The sequence below is a fragment of the Meleagris gallopavo genome, chromosome 27, assembly GCF_905368555.1.
Source record: "Meleagris gallopavo chromosome 27, MGAL_WU_HG_1.1, whole genome shotgun sequence".
NCBI lineage: Eukaryota > Metazoa > Chordata > Aves > Galliformes > Phasianidae > Meleagris > Meleagris gallopavo.
Window position 1 is genome coordinate 1,118,228 of NC_139430.1, and position 25,786 is coordinate 1,144,013.

At 61.3% G+C, this 25,786-nt stretch overlaps 4 protein-coding genes and 1 non-coding gene across 8 annotated transcripts in view; 1 reads left to right on the forward strand and 4 right to left on the reverse strand.

Annotated features, from left to right (window-relative positions):
• The window catches only part of INTS3 (integrator complex subunit 3), a 31,729-nt gene extending 22,814 nt beyond the window's left edge, over positions 1–8,915 (reverse strand). The window contains 5 exon segments of the mRNA XM_085209852.1: positions 1,113–1,197; positions 1,381–1,494; positions 4,744–4,827; positions 5,751–5,834; positions 8,281–8,915. Coding sequence (XP_085065978.1) covers positions 1,113–1,197; positions 1,381–1,494; positions 4,744–4,827; positions 5,751–5,834; positions 8,281–8,382 — 469 coding nt within the window. The 5' untranslated portion in view covers positions 8,383–8,915.
• A 1,133-nt stretch (positions 8,916–10,048) lies between these two features.
• NPR1 (natriuretic peptide receptor 1) lies at positions 10,049–19,865 on the reverse strand. Of its 2 annotated transcripts, XM_085209851.1 has the most exons (21): positions 19,052–19,851; positions 18,146–18,348; positions 17,744–17,857; positions 16,999–17,134; positions 16,189–16,280; positions 15,969–16,104; positions 15,811–15,895; positions 15,613–15,733; positions 15,415–15,489; positions 15,267–15,344; positions 15,093–15,197; positions 14,896–14,967; positions 14,649–14,808; positions 14,418–14,573; positions 13,548–13,716; positions 13,326–13,472; positions 12,827–13,019; positions 12,570–12,744; positions 11,276–11,374; positions 11,117–11,208; positions 10,049–10,342 (listed from the first exon to the last, which is right to left on the reverse strand). In XM_085209851.1, the coding sequence occupies exons 1-21, from the start codon at positions 19,731–19,733 to the stop codon at positions 10,280–10,282; spliced, it is 3,153 nt and encodes a 1,050-aa protein (XP_085065977.1). In that variant the 5' UTR covers positions 19,734–19,851; the 3' UTR covers positions 10,049–10,279. The 2 variants fall into 2 exon arrangements, with proteins under 2 accessions (XP_085065977.1, XP_085065976.1); XM_085209850.1 differs by having other exon boundaries at positions 15,093–15,344; positions 19,052–19,865.
• A 288-nt stretch (positions 19,866–20,153) lies between these two features.
• Positions 20,154–20,225, reverse strand: TRNAM-CAU (transfer RNA methionine (anticodon CAU)). The gene has a single exon. It is a non-coding gene; the product is annotated as a tRNA-Met (tRNA).
• A 265-nt stretch (positions 20,226–20,490) lies between these two features.
• ILF2 (interleukin enhancer binding factor 2) lies at positions 20,491–24,349 on the forward strand. 3 transcript variants are annotated; one of them, XM_085209862.1, is made up of 15 exons: positions 20,491–20,604; positions 20,684–20,723; positions 20,926–20,970; positions 21,610–21,714; positions 21,815–21,892; positions 22,047–22,149; positions 22,226–22,291; positions 22,400–22,516; positions 22,607–22,685; positions 22,829–22,916; positions 23,064–23,125; positions 23,382–23,496; positions 23,571–23,661; positions 23,927–24,096; positions 24,179–24,349. In XM_085209862.1, exons 1-14 carry the CDS (start codon positions 20,600–20,602, stop codon positions 24,085–24,087), a joined length of 1,155 nt encoding a protein of 384 aa, XP_085065988.1. In that variant the 5' UTR covers positions 20,491–20,599; the 3' UTR covers positions 24,088–24,096; positions 24,179–24,349. The 3 variants fall into 3 exon arrangements, with proteins under 3 accessions (XP_085065988.1, XP_085065987.1, XP_085065989.1); XM_085209861.1 differs by having other exon boundaries at positions 24,199–24,349; XM_085209863.1 differs by lacking the exons at positions 20,491–20,604; positions 20,684–20,723 and having other exon boundaries at positions 20,961–21,107; positions 24,199–24,349.
• A 212-nt stretch (positions 24,350–24,561) lies between these two features.
• On the reverse strand, positions 24,562–25,654 carry SNAPIN (SNAP associated protein). Its single transcript, XM_085209867.1, has 4 exons — positions 25,471–25,654; positions 25,203–25,249; positions 24,992–25,110; positions 24,562–24,898 (listed from the first exon to the last, which is right to left on the reverse strand). The coding sequence occupies exons 1-4, from the start codon at positions 25,578–25,580 to the stop codon at positions 24,794–24,796; spliced, it is 381 nt and encodes a 126-aa protein (XP_085065993.1). The 5' UTR covers positions 25,581–25,654; the 3' UTR covers positions 24,562–24,793.
• Positions 25,655–25,786: the final 132 nt, after the last annotated feature.

Here is a 25,786-nt window from a genome sequence, read left to right on the forward strand (position 1 = left end):
CTGCAGAGGAAAAGGATGACAGGAGAGAAAAGCTCGTTAGGTCAAATTGCCCTGCGGTCAAAGCTAAGTGAGGAATCTGCCTGGCCCTGCACACCCGCAGGTGTAAGCACAGCACACCAGCTGCTGGGAGGGGATCAAAGGGCTCTTTGCTACAACTGCACTTCTGCAAAATGGAGTGAGGGATGGGTAACTCTCTTTTCTGGAAGGCAAAGAAGCCAAAAAGGGGTGAAATTCGATGAGATTCCCAACTGCTGAGCTTACAAAGGGACACAGCAGCTGCAGGGAATGCCTGACATCCCCAGCAAAGGCCACGAGTGGGGCAATGCCCGGAGCTGCGGCGACACGAGGAGCGGAGGAACTCCAGCTGCACAGCACAGCCAAAACAATGGGATCATAACAATTAAAGCATCATAAAGCAGGGGACAGTGGCACCCTTCCAGGTCAGAAGGGGCCCTGCACGGGGGGGAGGTGTGAGCAAGGAAACAAGGGATGCCTTCAGCAGCAGTTTGTGGAACGCTCTGTTTGCACTGCGACAACGAGGCCGGCACAGCTTGGCTGGCGCTCAGGGCTCCCTCCCCTCCTTCCTCCCCTGAAAAGCAGACAAGGCAATTTTCCAGCCCCGCAACGAAAAGCACAGCGTCAGGTTTGATGGTGGGACACAAATTCCTGCAGCCTGGACGTCAGCAGCGGGGCTGAACAGGGAACACGGAAGAGGCACCGTTCCTGCAAAGCCGGAAAGGCGTGCGTGTGTGTGCACAGTGCTTACAGCAGGACCCCACGGGCAACCCCAGCTCCCCGGAGGGGTTCTGTCAGCTCTCCTGCACCTCTGAGCACTGATATTGCTCGTGCCACCCCACGTGGCTCACAGCAGGCGCTGAGGATGATCCCGGTGCCCTCGTGCAGCGTGGCGAGGTGAAAGCTGGCAGCAACAGGAACCAATGCGTTTCCTGGCAGCTTCCAGCTCTTGCCAGAAAGCTCCTGGCTCTCTCTCTGACTCACTCCTCGTGGAGGATGTCGGGACCAAATGACTCTCAGGGCTCCATCTCTGTTCTTGGCTGCTCTGAGCAGGGCATGCAATGCGTAACCCCATTGTTTGGGGTGGCTGAGCTCACCTGCAATCTGCTTCATGAAGGTCATGCAGACGCCGTCGGCGCCGAGCACGCCGCTCTTCACCAGCTCCCTCAGCAGCCACACCAGCTGGGCAGAAGCAGAAAGGGATGTGGGGTGGGTGGACCCTCCCACGACAGCACTGGGGATGCGGTACCATCCTCCCTCCCCCCCTTAGCACATCCCTTCCAGGTGGGTCCACGACCCCCCTTCCTCCCCCCCCAGCTCCAATGCTCCCTCCTCACTCTCTGCCAGCTTGGCAGCCCCCCTCACCTGGGTGCGACAGGTATCCTGCAGCTTCAGGTACTTCTCCATGAGGATCTGGTTGATCTTGTTGAGGACGATGTTCATTCCATCTCTGCTCACCAGGGCCAGGTCCCGGTAGCACTGTAGCAGGGGAAGGGCCGTAATGAAAAACATGCAATGATTTTTATCAAAACCTGATTAGATAACAGCAAATAAAACATCTCGGGGAAGGGACACCAAGGCAGGCGGGCTCCAGGGGATGACCTGAATCCACATCCTGGGGCTGAGCCAGCAGAGCTGTCAGGGTGGCTGCAGTCAGCCCAGGAGCCAGAGGCTGCCCATGGCAGAGCAGACACCACTGGGAGGCTCACAACCATCTCTCCATCCCAGCTGCAGCTCTGGAGGGACTGAGAACAGAGAGGAAAGGCAGACAGGGGTCCGCCAGGAAGGATCAATTAACAAACAGTTCATCCACGATGAGCAGCAGCCAGGCCAGAGAGCAAAGGTGCCGGCTCTCCCTTCTTCCTCTGGTCAGGACAGCGGGGGGTGGAGGATGATTAGGAAGTAATTTGCTAAGTAGCTCTGCACGAACGTTAATTTGTGCTGGTAAATGTCATGATATTCCAGAGAGCAGAGGTCTGGTCTCCGCATCCTCCTTTGGAGGAGTTAATGAGGCCTCAGAAGATCCCTCTGATGAGGTTTCCTGCGCTCCGCTTTTCTCCCTCCCTGTTTCATGCAGCAAATTTGTTTAAACAAATTTCAAACAAACAAACCAAACCAAATTGGATCCCCACTGCAGCCCCCAGTACGAGGATGGTTGTGATAATCCATAGAAAGGTTTGGAGGAAACCTTCAGGGCTCAGCACTGAGGGATGAGGGGGAGAAACCTGAATTCTTTGGTTATTGCCAAAGCTGTGAGCAACCCATCGCCTTCTCTCCATTCTGGGCAGATCGGAGCTGCTGCTCACACGGGGATGCTTAATTAACAGGAAGGAATAAGTGATGAAGGTGAGCTTTAAATGAGGGAGGTGGGAAATAAAACAGACACAGAGCAGGGAAAGGACCCCAACCGAGGGCAGGAGGAGATGTCAGAGCCGGGCTGCAGCGCGGCTCCGCACCGAGCGTTAATTAAAGGGAGAAGTGCCAGGCAGAGGAGGCAGCCCTGACACATCAGCTGCTGTCACTTTGATATTTGAAGGCGGTCAAGTGTCCCTGCTCACAGCTGGATGCGTTTAGCACAGCTAATCTCTCCCTGCTGGAGTGTCAAGGCAGTGATACGGGAAGGGAGAGCTGCAGCTCGGCCCCACGGCGCTCTGCTCCGGCCCCACTCATACAGCAGAGGGTTTAAGAGCCACTATGGGGCAGAAGGAGAGAGGTGCCCCACCAGCAAGCACAGAAGTGCTCTCCTGTTCAACACAGCCATCTCAAATATCCTTTTTTCTTTTGCTATTCCTGCTGGTGAGGTTATGCTTGGTCCACAGCAACGCTGCTTCCACACCACCTGTGTGGCTCTGATGCTCCTGGACAGAGGTGGGAATGGTCCTGCAGACACACAGGGCTGTGCTGAGCCCCTGCTCTGCCCACCCAGCACTCATTGCAGTGCTCTCTCACACACCCTACAAGATGCTCTATCAGCCAGGTGTGTGTCAACCCCTCTTTGTGAGCAAGGGAGCAAAGCAAGGAGAAATTCACCCCCAAAATCTAGCAGAAAAACACTGCTGGCCCCTGGCCACGCTGTCTGGACACCAAGCAGGCGACACTGAGAGCTGACAGCAGAGCCCAGTGGACTGGCAGACCCAATTATCCCCTAAGAAAAGCACTGTGCTCCCAGGATCTGACCTGACAAGGGCAATGGGAGCAGCCACGTTGCACTGTCACGGCTGCAGGCAGCAGGTTATGTCCCCCTGCCGGCTTGGTCACACGCAGCTGGGCTGCCTGTCCCCTTGCCAAAGGAAATTACAGAGGGGAAGGCACTGCAGAGGCTCCACTCGGCCCCTTGCAGTGTGATTGCCAGGCAGATTAAATGCCACAGCTCACCAGACTCGCTGCCAGCACAGCAAAGCACCTGCCCTGCAAGTCCTGCGCTCCCACGCTCAGCTCCTGGGCTCTGAGTGTTCCTTTCCAGCTGAGCTCCACTGTGTCCTGGAGGAGAGGAGAACATTTTCTTCCACGTGGAGGAGGGGAACCATCCCGTGGCTCAGCAATAAGAGCTGCTCTTTGGCTCCCACGCTTCTCGGGAGGAAGGATGCGTCCCAATTCAGCCCTTTGGGGTTCACGTGGCCAACACCTCACAGTCAGGCCGTGAGGCAGAACGGGACTGGAGGGCAGCAGGGACTCTGCCAACAGATTTGAGAAGGTTTGAAGGAGATGGAGCAACCCAGCCTGCACCAGCACTGCCAGCAGCTGAGCCTCGAGGCTCCCAGGAGAGGTGTGATTTCCTTGTAAGATGCGATTTCTGGGACAAGGACCTCAGTGCCAGGACAGCCAGAGCTAATCTGGATCTGCTGCTTCAGTGGGGAGAGCTCTGCCCTCACAGCAGTGATTAAATCAAAAGAGAATAGGGAATGAGTCACCACCCTGAGTCCAGCGCAGCCCCGGGGCTGTGCATCCCTAACAACACAACACAGCCAGTGCCTTCAATCCCTTCAATCCTGCACCACGCCTGCTCACTGCAAAGCACCCAAACCAGGATCCCTGGGTACCCCCACCACACACAGCCCCTCCAGGAGGGCTCTGAGACCCCCTCAGCTGCACAGAGCCCTCCTTCCTGCAGCACAGCATCACTTCCAGCTCCCTCTGTTTGCAGCGCCGAACCCGCAGCTGGGATGCTCAGAACACACAGCGTTCATCTTCACGGGGATGGCTAACAGCACTTTTAAAAACCACACTTTGCAGCAGCGTTAAAAAAAAAAAAAAAAAAAAAAAAGGGTTGCTTAGAAATTAAATCTGCTCTGCAAAATTAATAGAGGCCAACAGCTAAGACGCAATTTTCTCCAGGAATTGAATGCCTCTCCTCCAGAGCCCCATTATTTCTGGAGGCATCTACAGCCAGCCTATAACACACAGATCCCTGCCGAGCCTCCAGAGGCTGGGAAGGGCTCTCCAGCTTCTTGAAGCCCCTGTACTCTCCTCCCACAACGAAAATGAATTAATCCTGGGGCTGTGAAAGGACCCAACCGCCCCTCCCTGGTGGCAGCCAGCTTTCCTCCCAGCAGCTCTTGAATCGCCTGCGCCGCGGGGATGGAACCAAAGCAGAACGGCCCAAAGTTGTTGTGCTGCTCTTATAAACATGTGTATAAACACGGTGTGCTGGGCTGTGCCTGCTGCTGCTTGGAAGGCAAAATCCCTCCTGCATCAACACTGTGCACAGCGATGGGTGCACGCCTTTACCTTCTGTGCCTGAGTGGGTTCGGTCAGGACCAGAGTGAAAAGCCCCAGGCAGATCTCCTCGTGTTGGGAGGCTCCTTTGCATATCTGAAAGAGAAGAGCGCTGACAGTGAGCAGGCAGTGTTAGGGGACGGTCAGGAAGGCAAACGGAGAGGGAAGCTCATCTCGAGGCAATGAAAGGGAATGGCAGATTGGGACAGCAAACACCTCCCTGAGGTTCGCACGCCTTGGTGATGGTAGCGCTGGTGCAAAGCTCGCAGCGCAGGCAGATTTGGGGCTTTTTTCAGGATGCTTTGCAAACAGAACAGTGCACACCAACGCTCAGCACTGCAGCTCTGAGCCTCCTCTTGGAGGAGATTCCACAACCTGCCCGGCCGCGCAGAGCTCCGTGTGCCCAGCCTGACTCGCCAACCCTCTTCCCATTAAGGAAAGGCAATTTTGTGCCACTCATTCCAAGAACCCAAGGTGTTCTGGGGAGAAAAAAAACACATCTAAAATATCTGAGAGCTGCTGGGATGTAACACAACAGCTCTCCTTATAGGGTAACATCTGCAGCGTGCTGGCGAGTATTTTAAGACCACGCGGGGATAGAAATAAATGCTCCATCCTTCAGCTGAAGGACCAAACCTGCCCTTTCCAGTGGTCTGCACTCGGCCTGTTTGGAGGCCAAGAAAAAGCTGAGCAGTGCAGGAGTACAAAAATACATCAGAAATGCAAACACCGGGAGCACGTGAGCCCCGCAGCGCTCACACACTGGTGGACGCTCAGCTCTCAGCAAGGAATTGCCTCCCAGATACAATCCTAGACGAGGATCAAAACCATGCAATGTTTTGCCTTTTAGCTGTTAATTGCTCCCAGACAGGTTTAAGGACAGGGAGAACACGGCAGGTTCCGTTCCCTCTCAATGCCCCTCTGCTCTCTGTGCTTGCTGACAGCTGACAAATCCACAGCACAGCCTGAATGATTCCTTCCAGGCTGTATTTCACCCCTCTGGGGGAGATGACACTTACGTGTGCATTGAGGGCATCGTTGGCCTCTCGCTCTGACAGCCCGTTGGTCAGCGAAGTCACGATGCCCACACACCTCTCCAGCCTCTGAAACACAGCAAAGCACCGTCAGCAGCGCGTGGGATGAGCACGGGCTGCTGCTCAGAACCCACAGCTCAGCCCACGGCACCAGCAGCACCCTCAGCTCCCAGCCAGCAGGGATGAGGTGCTTCACAACCACTCCTCCATGCACAGGTTTGGCTTGGAAACACTCTGCTGACGGAGTTCCATGAGCCAAAAAGGAAAGGGGTCGTTCTTCAGTGACACCAACACCGGTGCCGTTTGGATGGAGGGGACAAAGAGGCAGCGTGCAGAGCTGGGATGGAGCTGAGCTCCCCACCTGCAGCAGCCACAGAGCCGCTCCAGCCATGGCACGGCTGAGCCGGAGCAGCCCAGGACCCCTCGAGCCCATTCAGCTCCCCAGGGATCTCCGCTGCTCGATGTCTGAGCAACTCCTGGCCCAGAGCAGCGGGAACAGACCATGTTTCCACACGAGCATCCCTACGAGATGATGGAAGGGCTCTCCAACACGCGGCACGTCACGACAGCACCGACGTAACGGCGCTGGGGAAGCAAACAGCGAGAGCTCCCACTCAACGTGAGAGCAAGAGAGCAATCAGAGCAGCTTTGTCTTTTTGCAGACCGGCTCTCCTGTAGCAACAACTGCTGGCTTTGGCTGTTTCGGTGGTGAAGACACAACCTTTGCAGGGCCCAGAGGTGCTGATGCGTGACACCTCCTTCAGCACAGAGCCCACTGAGGTTCTCCTGGGATCGTTCCATCAGGAACAGCTGTGCTCATCTCTGGGGCAGGGAAAGCCTGAGCAGAACAGAAATCCCCTGCAGTCCCTTTGGAGCTGGCGGCGTCTGATCTGCTCATTACTGCTGTGCAATCACAACACTCGGATTACGGAGCTGCTTGGGGACTCCTCTGCACATCAAAGGGGCTGCGGGGAAGAATTTGTTGAGAAAAGGCTCAGCAGTTGGATAAGAAAGAAGATGCACTGGTCAGCAACGCAGAGATAACGCCTCTGTCACACAGGCTTGGTTGGAGGCCCAGCTATGGCATTAAGAAAGAGCAATGGGGCAGCCATGAAAATCCCCACTCCAAAGCAGACGAATTATTTGAAGGGGAGAATAAGATCCAACGGCTGAGAGACAAAGTCAGGAAAACCCCAGCACAAAGGAAGACAACTTGTTGGCAGAGAATGCAGCCGAGAGCCACTAGAAGAGCTCTGCAGGAGGTTCAGCATCAATTCATGTCTTTGATCCCAGGGCTGACGGGGCAGAGCTCACGGATAAGCAGAAGATGTACCAGCTTGCTTCTGCTGGGCAAGCAAGCCAAGGAAAAACTGAACTTCCACCTCTGAGCAACCATAACAGCTCACACTGCAGCAACAAGCTCTGCCAAAACCCACAGCAGAGCAGGAGGGACGTCTTCGTGTCAGCACGAGTCGTCCCAATGAGCTCCAGCCCTCCGTTCACCTCCACCAAACCAACGTGCCCAACAGCCATCAGCTCCAACTGCTGCTGGAGGGGAAGGCAGCAGCTTCCATCTGAACGTCGCAGCCCGATGACTTTGAACACACGATGAGCACGCCTGGGTTTTCCTGCACCTTTTGCATTCGTTGAGCTCTTCACACGAGAAACAAACTCGTGGTGGTAAATCCAACGGTGCTGCCATGCTTGGGAGTATTGCTGATAGCTGAGCTCGTGTTATCAAACCAGGCTTGCTTCGAGGGAAGGAAGGATGGAGGAGCAGCTGCTGGGAGGCCTCTCGTGGTCACCTCTCCATCCTGGGCTCTGTCTGCGTGGTGGAGCCGATGCTGGCTGTGCCCCAAATCCCAGCAGATCCATGCCAGGCAGGCAGAGCTGCGCGGGGCCGACCTGGGAACGGCTCAACCAGAGCTGGATGGGACCCAAAGCACACACTGGGACTGCTGGGTGCTCGGAAGGAACATAAATACACTCCGACTCCAGACCTCGAGACCCAGCCATTCCAGTTACCTCCCTGCTTTTCTCCTATAGCTGAAATCCTGTGTGATGTTTTCTCAATCTGCTCTGCTTCACGAGCCATAAGTACACTTTTCCATTCCATAATAAATAATCCTGCTCTCCTAGAAGCACAGCCATGCAGGGGGGGAAAACCAGAACCCCAGCCCGTGTTGGAGGCCCACAGCTGATCACCCTGCGAGCCAGACGTGCTCCAGTACTGCAGGGGGGCCGAGGAGATGCAGCACCCACAGCCTCACAGCCCTGAGCCCAGCTCCCTTCCCCACCTCCCAGGCACTGCTGACAGCCCCCGGTGCTCCTGGGGAGCCCCAAACCCTCCCTACCTGCAGGAACCTCTCAGCTGATGCTGTGGGAAGAAAAGCCCAACCTGTGGCCCAGCTCTGGTTCAGCTCCCCACTACCCCACTCCCTGCAGGGATGGGTGCAGCACAAGTCCCCCTGCCCACCTCGCAGCCCCCCTCTCCCCTCTCCCTTTTCACACCTACCTCCTCCAACTCATCCTTGGCATCCAGAAGGGTGGAGAGCAGCAACTTGCCTCCTCCTCCTCCTCCTCCTGCCGCTCCCCCCTTCCCCTTCTGCATCTCCATTGCTGCCGGGGGGAGCCCCTACCCGAAGTGGGGGAAGGAGGGGGGGGGCGGCTCGGCCTGAGAGGAGCCCCCCCTCTACGTCCCCAGTTTAATCCCGGCTGCCCCCCCCAGTCCTTCCCGGCTGGGGGGGCTCTACGGGCACCCCCCGGTACCTCCGCAGCACTCCGCGCTCCGGCAGTGGGGATGTGCGGGGGTCACCAGCCCCGTGCGTGAGGCGGGGAACACGGGGGGGTGGGGGTGGGGGGTGGGGGCTGCTCTTCGACCACGCTTGGGCCCCCTCTGCCGCCGTGCTGGGCTACGGGGGCCTGTGGGGCAGAGAGCCCCGGGAGTACGGCGAGGCACCGGGGCTGACAGCTGCCCCGGAGGACGGGGCGAGCGCTGTGGCTGCCGCCGGGCCGAACCAGGCCTGGAGCGATGGCAGCGGGGGGGGTTTCGGTGCCGGGGGAGGGGAGCGGCGGCTGCGCGCCCCCCGCCCAGCGCCGCCGGCCGGAAGTCACTAGGAAAGGGACGGGAGGGCCTGGGCGGAAGAGGAAGCGCACGCCGCCGGAAGCTGCCGCCCCTCTCTCTCGTTGGCCAATGGAAGCGGAGAGATGGTTTTGAGTGACAGGGCATGGAGGGGCGGGGTCGAGCCGCCCTGGTCGACCAATGAGAAGGTGGAGGCGGGGTCTGGGCGCGGAGAGACCACGCCCCCCTCCGCGGGACGGGGACACGCGGGGCTCCCGGGATGGGATGGGATGGGGTGGGGTGGGGTGGAGTCGGATGGGATGGGATGGGATGGGATGGGGTGGGATGGGATGGGATGGGATGGGATGGGATGGGATGGGATGGGATGGGATGGGATGGGGTGGAGTGGGATGGGATGGGATGGGATGGGGTGGGGTGGGGTGGAGTGGGATGGGATGGGATGGGATGGGATGGGATGGGATGGGATGGGATGGGGTGGGATGGGATGGGATGGGATGGGGTGGAGTGGGTGGGATGGGATGGGATGGGATGGGATGGGATGGGGTGGGGTGGGGTGGGATGGGATGGGATGGGATGGGGTGGAGTGGGATGGGATGGGATGGGATGGGGTGGGGTGGGGTGGGATGGGATGGGGTAGGGTGGGGTGGAGTCGGATGGGATGGGATGGGATGGGATGGGATGGGATGGGGTGGGGTGGGGTGGGGTGGGATGGGATGGGATGGGATGTGGGTGGGATGGGATGGGATGGGATGGGGTGGGGTGGGTGGGTGGGGTGGGGTGGGGTGGGATGGGGTGTGGTGGGGTGGGGTGGGAAGGAATGGTGTGAGGTGGGATGGGGTGGGGTGGGGTAGGATGGGACGGGAGCACCGGGATCCCCTCGGCACGGCGCGGACCCCAAATACCTCCCAGGCGGGCACAGCCGAGCCCCCCCGACCCATCTCCTTGGTCATGAGCTGCCAGGACCCCCCCGACCCCTACAGGTCTCCCCATGTGGAACGCCTCCCCCCCCAATGACCCCCACCTCATATCGTCCCCCCCAGTTCTCTCTTCTCCGTTCCCCCGAGCCCCCTACGTCTGTGTTCCCCACAGAGTGATGGGGGGGCACCGGGACCGAGGTCGGGGGGGGGGCACCCCACGGCTCAATGGGACCCATGACATGAGGGAGGGTTCGGGGGGGGGGGGCAGAGATACGGACACGCAATGACCGCGCGGCGCAGCGCACACACAGCTTTATTACAAAAAAATCCATCGCTCCGGTGCCGCCGTCCCGGGGGGGGGAACCGACCCGCACCGGGACACGGGGCCGCCCCGTCCCGCTCCTCCGCTCACCATCGCGGCCGGTGCCGGGCTCAGCCCCCCTCCCCTCTCCGGAGCGGTGGGGTTCGTCCCCAGTATGGCCCCACCCGGGGGGCTCCGGGTATTGGGGGGGGGCTCAGCCCCGCGTGCTGCTCCCGCGCTCCCCCAGCAGCCAGTAGGTCCGGACCTTGCCCTTCCCCTGTGGGGAGACAGGGAGCTCCGTTACCCCAGTGGAGCTGGCGGACTTCGAGGGCTCTGGACAGAGCATGGGGGATGCCTGTGCCCCATTGGGATCATGGTGAAAGGGGGGGGATTTAGGGGGGTACCCCACTGGGATGAGAGCACAGTGGGTTCCCATTGGGGTCCAGGAGCGCCCATGGCCCGTTGGGATCGGGGTACTGAGAATGGGCACTGTTCTGTTGGGATAAGGGTCCAAAGGGCTCCCATTGCCCCATTGGGATCAGAGTCCAGGGGTTCCCATTGCCCCATTGGGATCGGGGTTAGGGTTGGGGTCCAAAGGGTTCCCATTGCCCCATTGGGATCAGAGCCCAGGCGTTCCCATTGCCCCATTGGGATCGGGGCCCAAAGGGCTCCCATTGCCCCATTGGGATTAGGATTAGGATTGGGGCCCAAAGGGTTCCTATTGCCCCATTGGGATCGGGGCCCAAAGGGTTCCCATTGCCCCATTGGGATCGGGGCCCAAAGGGTTCCCATTGCCCCATTGGGATTGGGGCCCAAAGGGCTCCCATTGCCCCATTGGGATTAGGATTAGGATTGGGGCCCAAAGGGTTCCTATTGCCCCATTGGGATTGGGGCCCAAAGGGCTCCCATTGCCCCATTGGATGGAGGTGTAGGGGGTGCCTGTGGTCCCACCGGGTTTGGGGTACGGAAGGTATCCATTGCCCATTGGGTGGGACCCAACTGGGGGGTGGCTGGGACCCCGCTAGGGTGGGTTGGGGCTGCGGCTGCTCACCTTCATCTCCACATCACCCCGCAGCTCCAACTCGAAGCAGCCGAACTCCTCCAGCACCGCTTTGGTCACCGCCGAGATGTGGATCTTCAGGGCTGGATGGGGACGGCCCCATCAGCACCCATGGGTGCCCCCGACCCCCATCTGACCCCACACCCTCACCTTCGCCGTTGGACTCCATGCGTGAGGCCGTGTTCACAGTGTCCCCAAAGAGGCAGTACCGGGGCATCTTCAGACCCACCACACCGGCACAGACGGGCCCTGCGTGGCCCCCAGTGAGCCCCCAGCCCCCACCCCACCCCCACTCACCCACGTTTGCCATATCTCTGTCCTTATCCCCTCTGACCCCATATGGATGCCATGTTCCCGTCCCCTCTGACCAATGTGGGTGCCATTTCCCCAGCCCAACCCGTTGACCCGTTCGGATGCCATGTCTCCATCCCAACCCCAGTCACCCACATGGGTGCCAATGTCCCAATCCCCACCCCAACATCCCCTATGGATGCCATGTCCCCATCCCCACTCCCACATCCCCACTCCCACATCTCCACCCCCATGCCAACGTCCCCTATGGCAACCATATCCCCATCCCCACCCCAACATCCCCATCCCCACCCAAACGTCCCCATCCCCACTCCAACATCCCCATCCCCACTCCAACGTCCCCATCCCCACTCCAACGTCCCCATCCCCACCCCAACGTCCCCATCCCCACCCCAACGTCCCCATTCCAACGTCCCCATCCCCACCCCAACGTCCCCAACCCAACATCCCCATCCCCACCCCAACGTCCCCATCCCCACTCCAACGTCCCCATCCCCACCCCAACGTCCCCATCCTCACCCCAACATCCCCACCCCAACGTCCCCATCCCCACCCCAACGTCCCCATCCTCACCCCAACATCCCCACCCCAACGTCCCCACCCCAACGTCCCCATCCCCATTCCAACGTCCCCATCCTCACCCCAACGTCCCCATCCTCACCCAAACATCCCCACCCCAACATCCCCATCCCCACCCCAACATCCCCACCCCTACGTCCCCATCCCCACCCCAACGTCCCCATCCTCACCCCAACATCCCCACCCCAACATCCCCATCCCCACCCCAACATCCCCACCCCAACGTCCCCATCCCCACCCCAACGTCCCCATCCCCACCCCAACGTCCCCATCCTCACCCCAACATCCCCACCCCAACATCCCCATCCCCACCCCAACATCCCCATCCCCACCCCAACATCCTCACCCCTACGTCCCCATCCCCACCCCAACGTCCCCATCCTCACCCCAACATCCCCACCCCAACATCCCCATCCCCACCCCAACATCCCCACCCCAACGTCCCTATCCCCACCCCAACGTCTCCATCCCCACCGCAACGTCCCCATCCCCACCCCAACATCCCCACCCCACCCCCAACACCCCCTATGGACACCACATCCCCCCCGCTGACCCGTGTGGATGCCGATACGCAGCCGGAGCTGCTGCTGTGGCCGGTGGCGGATGCGGAAGGACCGGACAGCGTCCAACAATGCCAGAGCCATGCGAGCCACCTCGCGTGCGTGCAGCTTCCCATTGCGCACCGGCAGCCCCGACACCACCATGTAGGCATCTCCGATGGTCTCCACCTGGAGGGACATCGCCGGGGGGATGCGATGTGAGGTCATCACCGCCCCAGAGGGGGACGACGACGACCCCTCAGGTCCCCACCTTGTAGACGTCGAAGTTGTCGATGATGGCGTCGAAGCAGGTGTAGAGGTCGTTGAGCAGCGTCACCACCTGCATCGGGGTGCTCTCGGCCGACAGCGCCGTGAAGCCCACGATGTCGCTGAAGTAAATGGTGACGCTGTCAAATGCCTCCGCCTGCACCGTCTCCCCCCGCTTCAGCTGCTCCGCCACCGAGCTGGGGACATGGGGAGGTGGGTGAGGGGGGAACGCGGCCCCTCTCGATGTCCCCAACCCCACATTATGCTGTGCTCTCCATCGCTGGGAGACCCATCGTTGGGTTGGGCATCCTTTGGGCACCCCAACCTGCAGGGGGATCCTTGGGATTCGCAGTCCCTCTGATCACCCCACCCCATCGGGGGGTTCCCTGGGTCTCCCAGCCCCTCCGAGCAGCTCCAGCCACGCAGAGCACACCCAGCAGGAGGAAGGAAGGGGATGCTGGCTTTGGGGTGGGGGTTACGGGGGTTGGGCCCCCGGCGCTCACTGGGGCAGGATTTGGTAGAGCAGAGCCTCAGCCTTGCGCTTCTCCTCCAGGTAGGCCTGGGTGCGCTCCTCCACCAGCTCCTCCAGGTTGTTGGCATACTGCTCCATGCGTGACAGCAGGTTGTCCAGGATGTTGCTGCTGCTCTCCCTGCAGCAGAGGGGTCAGTGGTTGCGTGGGGACGTTTGGGGGCTCCTCCTGTGGGGCGGTGGGAGGTGGAGGCACCTGTTGAACTTGCGGAGCTGGACCTTGATCTGGTTGAAGTCGGGGCGCTCCAGGACATCCTCGGCCCAGCAGTGCTGCATGAGCTGGCCCAGCTCCTCCATGTGGCACCCCACGTTGGCCGAGGGGCGGAAGCTGGGGCGCTCCCCACTCTTCACCCGCTCGATGATCTCTGCAGAGTTGAGCACCCACCAGCAGGTCCGATAACCCAACAAGTCCAAGAACCCAACAGTGGCTCCAACAATAAACCCAAACAGCAGATCCATGAACCCAACAGTGCATCCAAGAATCCAACAGCGTGTCCAAGAACCCAACAGCACATCCAAGAACCCAACAATAGGCTTAAAAATCCAATGGTGCATCCAAGAACCCAACAATAGGTTTAAGAACCCAATAACCCATTCAAGAACCCAACAATAGGTTTAAGAACCCGACAGCCCATTCAAGAACCCAACAGCCCATCCAAGAAACCAAAAGCCCATCCAAGAAACCAAAAGCCCATCTAAGAACCCAACAACCCATCCAAGAACCCAGTAATAGATTTAAGAACCCAACAACCCATTCAAGAACCCAACAGCCCTTCCAAGAACCCAACAATAGGTTTAAGAACCCAACAGCCCATCCAAGAACCCAACAATAGGTTTAAGAACCCAACAGCCCATCCAAGAACCCAACAGCCCTTCCAAGAACCCAACAGCCCTTCCAAGAACCCAACAATAGATTTAAGAACCCAACAGCCCTTCCAAGAACCCAACAGCCCATCCAAGAACCCAACAATAGATTTAAGAACCCAACAGCCCATCCAAGAACCCACCACTGTGTCAAAGCCCCCAACCCAGCACGTCCCAGGCGATGCCCCCACCTCCCTCTCACCTTTGGGGCTCAGATCCATTCCCTCCACGTAGAAGACGCCGTTGCGCAGCGCGATCTCTTGCAGGATGATGCCAAAGCTGTACACATCACCCTTCTGCGTGCCGCGGGCCGGCGGAACCTCCATGCGCAGCAGCTCCGGCGCCGTCCACAGCTTCTCTGCGGCACCAGGACGGGGTCAGCCGGGCAGGGACGTCGGGGACGGAGCGCGGGGCTCAGCGGGACGGGGCTCACTGGCAAAGAGCGCGTGGGAATCGTCGCCGTCTGGAGCCACGCGGAAGCTCTCCAGCCCGTAGTCGGTGATCTTCAGCACAAAGCGGCTGTCCACCACGCAGTTGGAGGACTTGAGGTTGCCGTGGGACATGATGACGCCGTTGTGCAGGAACTGCATCCCCTGGCAGGGCGGGGTTGGGGGGGTTGGACACGGTCCCCCACCCCATCCCAGTGGGAATGGGGTTCTCTGTGGGGACCGGCTCGTTACCTTAACGATGTCAAGAGTCAGGGAGTAGCGGAACATCCAGTCCAGAGTGATGCTCTCGTTCTCCAGGATGTCCTGGGGATGCAGGGAGGGCACAGCGCTGTCCCCCCATCCCAGGCAGCATCAGGGGCCACCGTGCACCCAAAGCAGGGTGGGCTGTGCGCAATGGGTCCCCCCAGGGCGCAGGGACCCCCCGGCACCTGCAGGCTCCCACGCGGGCAGTACTCAGTCAGGATGCAGATGTTTGGGGGATCGGTGCAGGCGCCGACGAAGCGCGTCAGGTGTTCGTTTTGGACATCACGCATCTGTGGGGCAGCAAAGTGTGGGGTTCTGCCCCACTGCGGGGACCCCCAGCCCTCCCCAGCCCCACCTACGTGCTTCAGCTCAAACAGGACTTTGCGCGTCAGCTCGATCCGCTTGCGGTTGAGGTGCTTGACGGCCACCAGGTTGCCCTGGGGACAGGTGGGGTGGTGGGTGCCAGCTGGGGTGGGGGTCCCCGGCCCCACTCCCGTGTCCCCATACCTTGTAATACGCCGTCTTGGCGTAGACCTGGAACTGCCCCTCTGCCGTCATCAGCGAGCCGTAGTTGGAGCCCCTCTGGGGGGGAAGGACGTGGGATGAGCTCATCCCCACCCCATCCCCACCCCATCCCCACCCCATCCCGATCCCATCCCATCCCACCCCCACCCCAGGGGATGCGGGGCTGCAGCAGACACCCACCAGGGACAGGGTGAGCTTGCTGCCGGCGCTGCGCAGGTGCTTCTCCATGCTGCTCATCTGCAGGTCCTCCCAGCGCACGCGCCACAACTCGGCCGCCAGCTCCTTCTCCAGCTGCAGCTTCCTGCACCCAACCACGGGGTGAGACCCCCCACGTGTCCCCCCTCGCCCCCCCACGGCCGCCCCCTCCCCACGTCCCACCTGTAGATGAAGAAGGAGATGACGGTGATGGCCAGCAGGACGAGGCTGAGCGCCAAGGACAGCACCTCCAACGTGCTCAGGTTGGCTGTAGGGTGAGAGGGGGGTGGTGAGGGGCCGTGGACCCCCCCAGGTCGTACCCCCACCCATCCACCGCTCACCCTTCCGGCACTGTGGGTCACTGTGGTCGAAGCCACAGGGGGGGACGTCGGAGGGGACGACGTTCCCTGGCCAATGGATGTCGCGTCCCGGTACCATATGGAGCTCCTTGGTGGTGCCGTTGTAGTTGGCCACGATCTGGGTGGGATGGAGAGGGAGAAGGGGGGGTTCAGAACATCCCTGTGGGGCTGTGGGGTGTCCTCATCCCGGTGCAGCTCCCACCTGGAAGTCCCCGCTCGTGGGGTCCATGTCCCACAGGGTGTAGTCGCTCTCCCGGTCTCCGTTCTCATCGATCCTCAGGAACCCGGTGACACCTGGGGATGAACAAAGGGCTTGTGGGGGGGCCAGGGACCCCAGAATGGGGAGAGTGCTGGTGGGGGCAGCGGCTCTGCTGCCCAGTGGGGGCTGCTTAGTCTGACACCAAAACACCCACCTGGGAGTGGGGCCATGGGGTGGCAGTAAGTCCTGTGGGATGGGATGGGATGGGGATGGGGATGGGGATGGGATGGGATGGGGATGGGATGGGGATGGGGATGGGGATGGGGATGGGGATGGGATGGGGATGGGGATGGGGATGGGGATGGGGATGGGGATGGGGATGGGGATGGGATGGGATGGGATGGGATGGGATGGGATGGGATGGGAATGGGGATGGGATGGGATGGGAATGGGGATGGGATGGGATGGGATGGGGATGGGGATAGGATGGGGATGGGGATGGGATGGGATGGGATGGGATGGGATGGGATGGAGATGGGGATGGGATGGGGATGGGGATGAGATGGGATAGGGATGGGGATGGGGATGGGGATGGGATGGGATGGGGATGGGGATGGGATGCGATGGGATGGGGATGGGATGGGATGGGATGCGATGGGATGGGATGGGATGGGATGGGATGGGATGGGATGGGATGGGATGGGATGGGATGGGAGGGGATGGGAGGGGATGGGAGGGGATGGGATGGGGATGGGATGGGGATGGGATGGGATGGGATGGGATGGGATGGGATGGGAGGGGATGGACACCCACCATAGAAGGTGCGGTTCCACATCTGCTGGGTGATGGCGGAGGCGTTGGTGACGGAGCCGCCGCGCTGCAGGGTCTCATTGACGGCGTGAGCGTAGAGCAAAACCCCGTCGTGGAAGGCGGCTGCGATGAAGTTCATCTGAGGGCACAGAGCGGGGTGGGAACGGCGTCCCCTCATCCCCAACAGCCCCACATCTCCACGTGCCACCCCCCCCAGCAGCCTGGCTCTGTCCTGTGTCCCAGCCGCCCCAGCTCCATCCCCTGTCCTCTCACCCCAATGTCTCCAGCTCCATCCCATATCATCAGTGTCCCTCATCCCAACGTCCCCATCTCTATCCCATGTCCTCAGTGTCCCCAGCTCCATCCCATGTCCCCACATCCCAATGTCCCCACCTCTACCTCATGTCCTCAGTGTCCCCAGCTCCATCCCACACCCCTTCACCCCAATGTCTCCAGCTCCATCCCGTATCAGCAGTGTCCTTCAACCCAATGTTCCCATCTCTATCCCATGTCCTCAGTGTCCCCAGCTCCATCCCATGTCCCCTCATCCCAATGTCCCCACCTCTACCCCCTGTCATCAGTGTCCCTCACCCCAGCGTCCCCAGCTCCATCCCACATCCCCTCATCCCAACGTCCCCAGCTCCATCCCATGTCCTCAGTGTCCCCATCCCCATCCCACGTCCCCTCACCCCAATGTCCCCAGCTCCACCCCGTGTCCCCGCCCCGTCCCTGAGTCCCCACTCCTCACCAGTCCGTCCCTCATGGTGAAGTTGAAGTGGGTCAGCGCCTCCTCCTTCAGCCGCGCCACGAAGGGTCGGTACTCGGGGTTCTCGGGCTCTTTGTAGGTGATGATGGTGACGGCCTGGGGGGGGGGACATGGGGGGGGCTGGCAGCGGTACGGCCCGCGGAGGGTCCCCGAGCCCCGGGCAGGGCTGGCTTTGTGCCGCCCTTATTAATAGCAGCAGGCACCGCTGGGACCTGGGGAAATGGATGTCGCTTCCTTCCTCCAACAGAGCTGCCAGCAGTGAGCAGGGGGTGGGCGGAGGGGGGGGCAGCGCCGGTGGGAGAGGATTTGCACGTGGGTGTGCGCCCGGGGCTGCTTCACCCGTGGGGGTGTGCCGAGATTTGGGGATGGGGGTCCGCCGCCCACCTGGAAGGCCTCCCGGGCGCTGTCGTCGTGGCGGTCCCCGCGCTTCCAGGGCCGTTGGGGGTCGGGGAATCGCCCCCCCCCCTGCAGGCTGGCCCCGAAGATGTCGATGTAGAAGAAGGCGAAATCTCCTCGCGTCAGCCCCTCTCGCCACGCCTGCAGCATCAGCTCCCGCAACGTGTCCGGAGCGCAGCACACGTACACCACTGCGGGGCGGTGGGTCACGGCACGGCCACCCCCGGAGTGCGAGCCCAATGGGGGCGGTGACAACCCCCCCCCCGACCCCCGCCCCAGGTTATCGGTAACGGGAAAAGCTCATAACCCCCGTTACAAACTCGCGGTGCCCACCCGCGCTGCACCCCGCCCGATGTGCGCTACACCTCCGCTGGGTACCAGAGGGGGACACCGAGGGGTCGCTGCCCGCTGCCCCCCCCGGGGCCCGGCCCGACGTTTCCTGTTTTCCCGACACCGCTTCCTCCTCCCGGATCGGCGCCCGCGATCCCGACGGTGCCCCCCCCGGGTCCACCGGGTGCGGAGGGGCAGCACCGCAGCTCCGATGCCGCCGTTTCGGGGGGGTGGGGAAGGTGGGACGGTTGCGGGCTGCGGGGTCGCGCGGGGGGTGCGAGCGGGGGTCCCACGCGTGCCGGACCGTCCGCAGCGCTGTGCGGGTGCGCACACGGGCGTGCAGCCGTGCGGATCGGATCGGCGCGCACCTGTTTGCAGCTCTGCACGGCCTGAGCCCCGCACTGAGCCCCGCACATCGGCTCTCACCCGCACACACCTGTGCGCTCCGGCTCTCCCCTTCGGGCGGCCGCTCCGCACCGCACCGCCCCGCGCACCCCCGGCAGGGAGCACCGCACCGCCGCGAGGCTCCGCGCCCCGCACCGCCCCGCACCGCCCCGCACTCACCGCGCCCTTTCTGCCGGATCTCTTGGATGATGAAGGAGTAATTCCCACGGTGGCGGAACACCACGTCGAGGACCGTCATGTTGCGCAGCGTCGGCAGCTGCACGTAGAGCCCTTCGGCCGCGAAGAAGCACGGCCGGTCGTCCACCCTCTCGTCCCAGTAGACGAGCAGCGCCCGCCGCGCCCACCCGTAGCGCCGGTGCAGCCGCACTCCCAGCTCGCCCAGTTTGCGGTGGCTCGGCCCCACGCGCGTCGTCAGCGCGAACTGCTCGCGTTTGTCGTCGAAGCCGTGCGCCTCGGCCCCCGCCGTCACCAGCGGCAGCCCCCAATGGCTCGTGAAACGCGCGACCGGCGCGGCCGCGTACACGCAGCCCGGCCCCACGAAGGCTGCGGGGTGGTGGGCGAGCCGCAGATCCACGGCGGCGAGCGGCGCTGCCATCTCGGAGCACAAACCGTGCCGGTCCTCGCTGCTGCCGAACACCCAGCGCAGCGCGTGACCGGGCAGGAGATCCCCACGCGCGTTCACGGCGGCTGCAGCCAGGCGCACGGCGGGTCCCACGCGCGGCCAAGCCCACGGGTAGGAGAGGTTCCGCTCGGGCAGCACCACCGCCAGCGTCAGCGCGGCCCCGCGGGCCCCGCACAGCGCCCCGCACAGCAGCAGCGCCCCGCACAGCACCGCCGGCATCGCCGCGAGTGGCCGCGGCCCCGCGCCCGGCCCGTCCTTCCCCGGCCGCGACGGAGGGCTGCGCCCATCGCCGCCTTAACCCCTTCGTGCCCGCCCGCCGCCAACCCCGCCCCACGCGTGTTCGTGCGAGTGCGTGCCTACGGGGCGGGGGGGGTCCCGCGTGGGGCGGCGCTGTTCGGACCCGCGTGGGGCTGAGAGCCGACGGACCCGCGCTGCGATCGCCCCGCGCCGCCCCCTCCCGTCCCGCCGGAGCGGTGACCCCACGCGAGGCGCCCACCGCCGGTTCGCCCCGCGATGGGGTCGGAGCCACCCGCGGAGCGGCACTGCGCTGCGATGGATGCGACGACTGTAATTAAATTACTTAATTAAAGCGCTAATAAAAAAAGAAAACAGACAAGGCGAGAACGAAAAGATTCCCGCTAGCAGAGGATGGTTTCGATCCATCGACCTCTGGGTTATGGGCCCAGCACGCTTCCGCTGCGCCACTCTGCTGCTTGTTAACACCTCCCCACCGCTGTATATGAAACTGCTTTCACGGCCGCCTCTCAGCTGCGCATGTGCACCGCGCTCCTCTCAGCCTCATTCACAAGCATTGCACTCCCTCCAGAGGTCGCCGTTATCCCGACGCATGCGCACAACTGCGCACCCACTCGTCCCTCCCTCCCTTCCCGCAGCTATTAATGATTAGCCGCTTAAAATCCGCCGCCGTAGATTGACGGCTAGCCAAACCAATGGTTTTCAGCGGACTCTCACCATTGGTCAGCTTCGCGGGGGCCGGCAGCCAATGGGCGCGCGGTTTGTTGCGGGGTGCGGGAGCGCAGCCCGGCGGTGTCTGAGCGGCGGTCATTGTTCGTCGCGGCGCAGCGATGAGGTGCGGAGCTTCGGGGGGCAGCGGGGTTCGGCGTCGCTCCGCCGCTCGCTTAACGTTCTCCTTCCTTTCTCTTCCGCAGGGGCGACCGAGGCAGAGGCCGTGGCGGACGCTTTGGTTCCAGGGGAGGCCCTGGCAGTGGGCGAGTCCCGCTTCTGCTCCGGGGGTCCCAGAGCAGGCCTAGGGGTGGGGGGGGGCAGCAGGGCCGGGGGGCTGTGAGGTGTGAGGGCCGCTCCCGTTCCCGCTCCCGTTCCCGTTCCCGCTCCCTTTGGGCCGTTCCCGCTCGGCACGGCGGGGAATGAAGCGCTTTTTTCTCTCCCCTTTAGGTTCCGGCCCTTTGTGCCGCACATCCCCTTTGATTTCTATGTCGTGAGTAAACCGCGTCCAACCGAGCTGTTCGCAGGCTGGGTTTCCCTCGTTGTCGGGCGGGAGCTCCGGCAGTGCGGCCGGAAAGCCCTGAGAAGGGCTCAGAACCGAAGCGGACGCGGAGCCGCACCCCGGAGGCGGTGCGTGTGGGCCGGGATGCGGTCAGCGCCGCGTCGGACCTCCCCGATCGGGCTGGGGGCGATTCCCGCTCCTTCCAGGAGGAAATCGGTTTCTCCTCCCCGTGCCTCGCAGGCAGAACGAGTTTGCCCACTCTCGGTTTCTCAGCCCCGGGGCTGTGAATTGCTGTCATAGCGACCGAAACGCTCCCCAGCGTCCAAAGCAAACAAAGCCGTGTTGTTTTGTTTGGTGGTTAACAAACTCCCATTGCTGGGGGTCAGATTTTCTCTGCGTGGGGCTGTTTAATCCTCTGGCACAGAACCAGCCCAGGGGAATTGCAGTGGTTCCCCTGCGCTCTTTCTGCGGGACACAGGCAGCTCTCGGTGCTCCTTGAGCGTCACGTAAAAACAGAAGCAACAAACTGAGCGGCACGGTTGGGGATTGCAAAAGAAACGAATGCTGGGCATCAGAAACAAAGCCAGAATCCGTGTGTTGTGTCAGTTCTGACATCTGATCCCGTTGCAGTGTGAGATGGCTTTCCCTCGGGTGAAGCCTGCAGCTGATGAGAGCGCATTCAGCGAAGCCTTGCTGAAAAGGAATCAGGATTTGGCACCGACTGCTGCAGAACAGGTTGTGTGCAGGGGGTTCTGCTCAGCTTTCTAAGCTGGATGCTGCTGCAGGCTGCGGGATGACTGAGCGATGCCTCTCCCCGCCTGTGATTCCTTTCTAGGCTTCTATTCTTTCTCTGGTGACCAAAATCAACAACGTGATCGATAATCTCATCGTAGCGCCGGGGACTTTTGAAGTGGTGAGTCAAAGCGGTTCATCTGACAGCGTGTTCTGTGAGGAGACATTTGAGGGGATGCTGATCCTCCTTGCCGACCCTCACCCACAGCGCACGGCCCTGCTTTCAGCCACTCCCAACTTCCTTTTGCTCATCCTTTCTTTATTCTTTCCGTCAGCAAATCGAGGAGGTTCGCCAGGTCGGCTCCTACAAGAAGGGCACCATGACGACGGGGCACAACGTGGCCGATCTGGTTGTCATCCTGAAAATCTTACCCACCTGTGAGTAGCGTCAGCTCCTGGGCTGGTGTGGGAGAGAGCAGCCCTTGGTCCTCTTCTGACTTCTGCTGCTCCCCAGTGGAAGCTGTGGCAGCCCTGGGAAACAAAGTAGTGGAAAGCCTGAGAGCGCAGGACCCCAGCGAAGGTACGCAGCTCCTGGTGTGCCACAGAGCCCAGGCACAGAGCTGAGGACATTCCTGGGCACTGGCAATGTTTGCCAGCCTCTCTATAAGGAACTTTGTTCTCTCTCCAGTCCTTACCATGCTGACCAACGAGACTGGCTTTGAGATCAGCTCAGCTGACGCGACGGTGAAGATCCTCATCACCACAGTGCCGCCCAACCTCCGCAAGTTGGACCCTGAGCTGCACTGTGAGGGCTCTGCTGGCTCTGCCCCACGTCTGCCTGCCCGGCCTGCATCTGCTCTGCTTATAAAACGGGCCTTTCTGCTGCTTCTTTCAGTGGACATCAAAGTGCTGCAGAGCGCCCTGGCTGCCATCAGACACGCTCGGTGGTTTGAAGAAAACGCTTCTCAGTCCACGTGAGTTTTGTCTCAAGGAAGAGCTGTGGTTCGCAGACCACAAAATCATCTTTATGGAGGATGGGGGGGGGAGAGCGAGCTCCTGTTCGGCTGCAGGAACGAGCAGGATGTGTGATGGACTCTCCTCCCATCACCTCCTCCAGGGTGAAGGTCTTAATCCGGCTGCTGAAGGATCTGAGGATTCGGTTCCCTGGCTTTGAGCCCCTCACCCCCTGGATTCTGGATTTGCTGGTGAGGATGAATGCTGATGTTGTGCCAGATGTGCTGCAGCTCGAGTTGTTTCCCCGAGTGCCTGCACAGCTCCTTGTAACCCCCACAGCGGGATTTGGGATGCCTGTGCTTCGCTCTTATCTTGATGTCCTCTGTCCATCTCCTCAGGGTCACTACGCTGTGATGAACAACCCCACCAGGCAGCCCCTGGCTCTCAACATCGCCTACAGGTCTGTGTCCATTTGATTCTCTGGTGTGAACCCTCATCCCCCCTCAGTTTTAAACACACCAAATAAAAGCACTGCTGCCTCAGAGCTTCGCAGACCTGAGGCCGAGCAGCTCCTAGGCTGTGCTCAGTGCTTGACTTCTTCCCCAGCGCATCAGAAGCTGCTTTGTGCCTGAGTGCCTCCTGTTGTGCAGACTGGCTGCTGGTGTCGCTGTGCTGGGAATGGTTTCGTTCCTAACATGAAAGGTCTCATCCTGCAGGCGCTGCCTTCAGATTCTGGCTGCTGGGCTCTTCCTTCCAGGATCCGTTGGTATCACCGATCCCTGTGAGAGTGGCAACTTCAGGGTCCACACGGTCATGACTTTGGAGCAGCAGGTGAGCCACCTCCTCTGCAGAGGGGAGAAGGGACTCAGATCCGTCCCCGCTGTGACTCCATCCCCGTGCTGCAGGACATGGTGTGTTACACAGCGCAGACGCTGGTCCGGATCCTCTCTCACGGAGGCTACAGGAAGATCCTGGGCCAGGAGGGCGATGCCAGCTGTAAGCAGACTCTGGGGTGGGAGTGGTTCCTCCGTGCTGTTAGGAGGCAGAGCAGCAGCTGTGCTGGCAGCCCCGTGGGCTCTGCTGGGAAGCAGCTGGTTGCTCGCAGGGGTGGCCTCCAGCTGGTGGCAGCTGCTCAGCTGCAGGGACGCGTTGGTGGCTGTGTTTCCCCCTGCTGTCACTTCCTGGGAATGGAGCTTGGTTGTGTTGTGCTGCCCCGTAGTTTTGGGGCTGTGAGCTGCGCGCTCAGCGTCCCTTCCTGCAGATCTGGCTTCTGAGATGTCCACATGGGATGGAGTGATAGTGACGCCTTCAGAGAAAGCTTACGAGAAACCTCCAGAGAAGAAAGAAGGAGAAGAGGAGGAGGAAAACCAGGAAGAACCCGCTGCAGGCGAGGAGGAGGAAAGCATGGAGACCCAGGAGTGATTCGCCCAGGTAAAGCCTGCGTGGTGGGGTGTCCAGCAGCACCCGAGAGGAGGGAGCAGGGAGGGGCTGGGCAGAGCTCTGCCTCCCACAGCCTCTGCTCTGCCCCTGCAGCACAGCTCAGCACCACCGGCTGCTGCTGGAGGAAGCACTGGAAGAACTGAGCAGAGGAACGAACGAAATCATCCCCAGCAAACACACCCACCCGATGCCATTTGTCCCTTGTATTTGTTTTTATAGGTTGACATTAAAGTATTCTCCCTTTTGAGTGAGTTCTGTCTGTTTTGGGGAGAAGATGCACGCTACACAAAGGGGTTAAAGCTCTGGTACTTGGAAAGGAGTCTTAATCTTGAAAAGCTCTACCTGGGGGTGATTAATTCCCCCTCTGTTTGTGCTGGCAGCCGCTGCCTGGCTCTGCTTCCACTGAGGCACACCCTGTAAGGCCGTGTCTGTGACACACACTGCCTCACCATTCCGTAAGCAACACGCAGTCCCTTTTATTACAATGCCTACAACCCTAAAAACACAAAAGAGTCCCCCAGTTCCTTACGCTGCAGCTGAAGCACCGCACGCTGCAGCGTGGGGCTCCCTCCTGTGCTGCCAACACGGGGCTCCCAGCTCTGCAAGGCACCTCCCCGCTCGGAGCTTCTCCTGCTCCATCCCAGCTCCCAGGGGCGGCTGTGGGTCCTGCTGGGTGCTGCAGTGGGGCTCACTTGCTGGGCAGACCCTGGGGGTATCCGCCTGCTGCCTCCAGCATCGCCCTCCTGCGCATCGTCTCCTTGGCCACGCTGTGGTTCAGCCGCCGCAGCCTCTCCTGGATTGGGAGAACAACAGCTGTGAGCACAAAGTGATGACAATTCCTCCCTCCTTCAATCCAAACACACAACGGAGCCCCCAAAAATCTGACCTGGGCGTTTTGCAGGATGTTGTTCACCAGCACCACCCTGCGCCGGGCGTTCAGCAGCTTCTTCACATAGGGATCGAGGTCCAGAGCCACTTTCTGGTCCTCATTGATTCGGCACAGCTCTGGGGGACGGCAGGGAGTGGGAACGGGGCTCTGCAGCCCCAATGGGAGCTGGACGATCCCCCCCAGCACGGAGCTGACCCCCACCCCTCACCTGTCGCCAGGCTGTCGATGTGCTCCCGCAGCTCCACTTGGCTCTCCCTGCAAGCAGCGCTGAGTCCGTGACAAAGACCCGCAGCCCCCGCGCACCCCCAACGCCATCCCCGTTATCCCCTACGGGAGCCCCTCCCCCCCCAAGTCGCCCCAATCGCAAACGGGCACAGCCGCCCCTCCCCCATCCCGGCCCACACGCCGCCTTGCGGGCTCAAACCGCGGCCCCGCAGGCCCAAACCGCGCCCCCACAGCCCCGCACAGCCCCGCACCTGACCGCATGCACGTGCCCGTCCAGCTGCCGCACGGCGGGCCGCAGGAACTGCAGCAGCCCCTCAGCGAACAGCTCCCGAGCCGCCGGACCGCCGCTCCCCGCCGCCATCTTGGCGTCACCACAGCGTTACCACCGGAAGTGACGACAGAGCACTTCCGGTCAGCGCGCAAAGGGCCGCTGGGAAATGGAGTCCGAGCGCCGTCGCGAAACGCCGCCTAAAATCCGCCGCAACTCCGCTTTTTTTGGGTAATTCGTTATTTTAACTTTTTTTTCTTTATTTTTTTTACTTTACTTTTTTAACCTCATTTTTTTAC

Coding starts and splice junctions, on each gene's coding strand:
- NPR1 (XM_085209850.1), bottom strand. CDS start 19,733: ATGCCGGCGGTGCTGTGCGGGGCGCTGCTGCTGTGCGGGGCGCTGTGC. Junction 13,717..14,417: donor AATGGATCTGAGCCCCAAAG/GTGAGAGGGAGG, acceptor TCAACTCTGCAG/AGATCATCGAGCGGGTGAAG. Junction 13,473..13,547: donor CAGCTCCGCAAGTTCAACAG/GTGCCTCCACCT, acceptor CCTCTGCTGCAG/GGAGAGCAGCAGCAACATCC.
- SNAPIN (XM_085209867.1), bottom strand. CDS start 25,580: ATGGCGGCGGGGAGCGGCGGTCCGGCGGCTCGGGAGCTGTTCGCTGAG. Junction 25,111..25,202: donor CATCGACAGCCTGGCGACAG/GTGAGGGGTGGG, acceptor GCCGTCCCCCAG/AGCTGTGCCGAATCAATGAG. Junction 24,899..24,991: donor ACATCCTGCAAAACGCCCAG/GTCAGATTTTTG, acceptor CTCCCAATCCAG/GAGAGGCTGCGGCGGCTGAA.
- ILF2 (XM_085209862.1), top strand. Junction 22,150..22,225: donor CCTGAAAATCTTACCCACCT/GTGAGTAGCGTC, acceptor GCTGCTCCCCAG/TGGAAGCTGTGGCAGCCCTG. Junction 23,126..23,381: donor GCTCTCAACATCGCCTACAG/GTCTGTGTCCAT, acceptor CTCATCCTGCAG/GCGCTGCCTTCAGATTCTGG.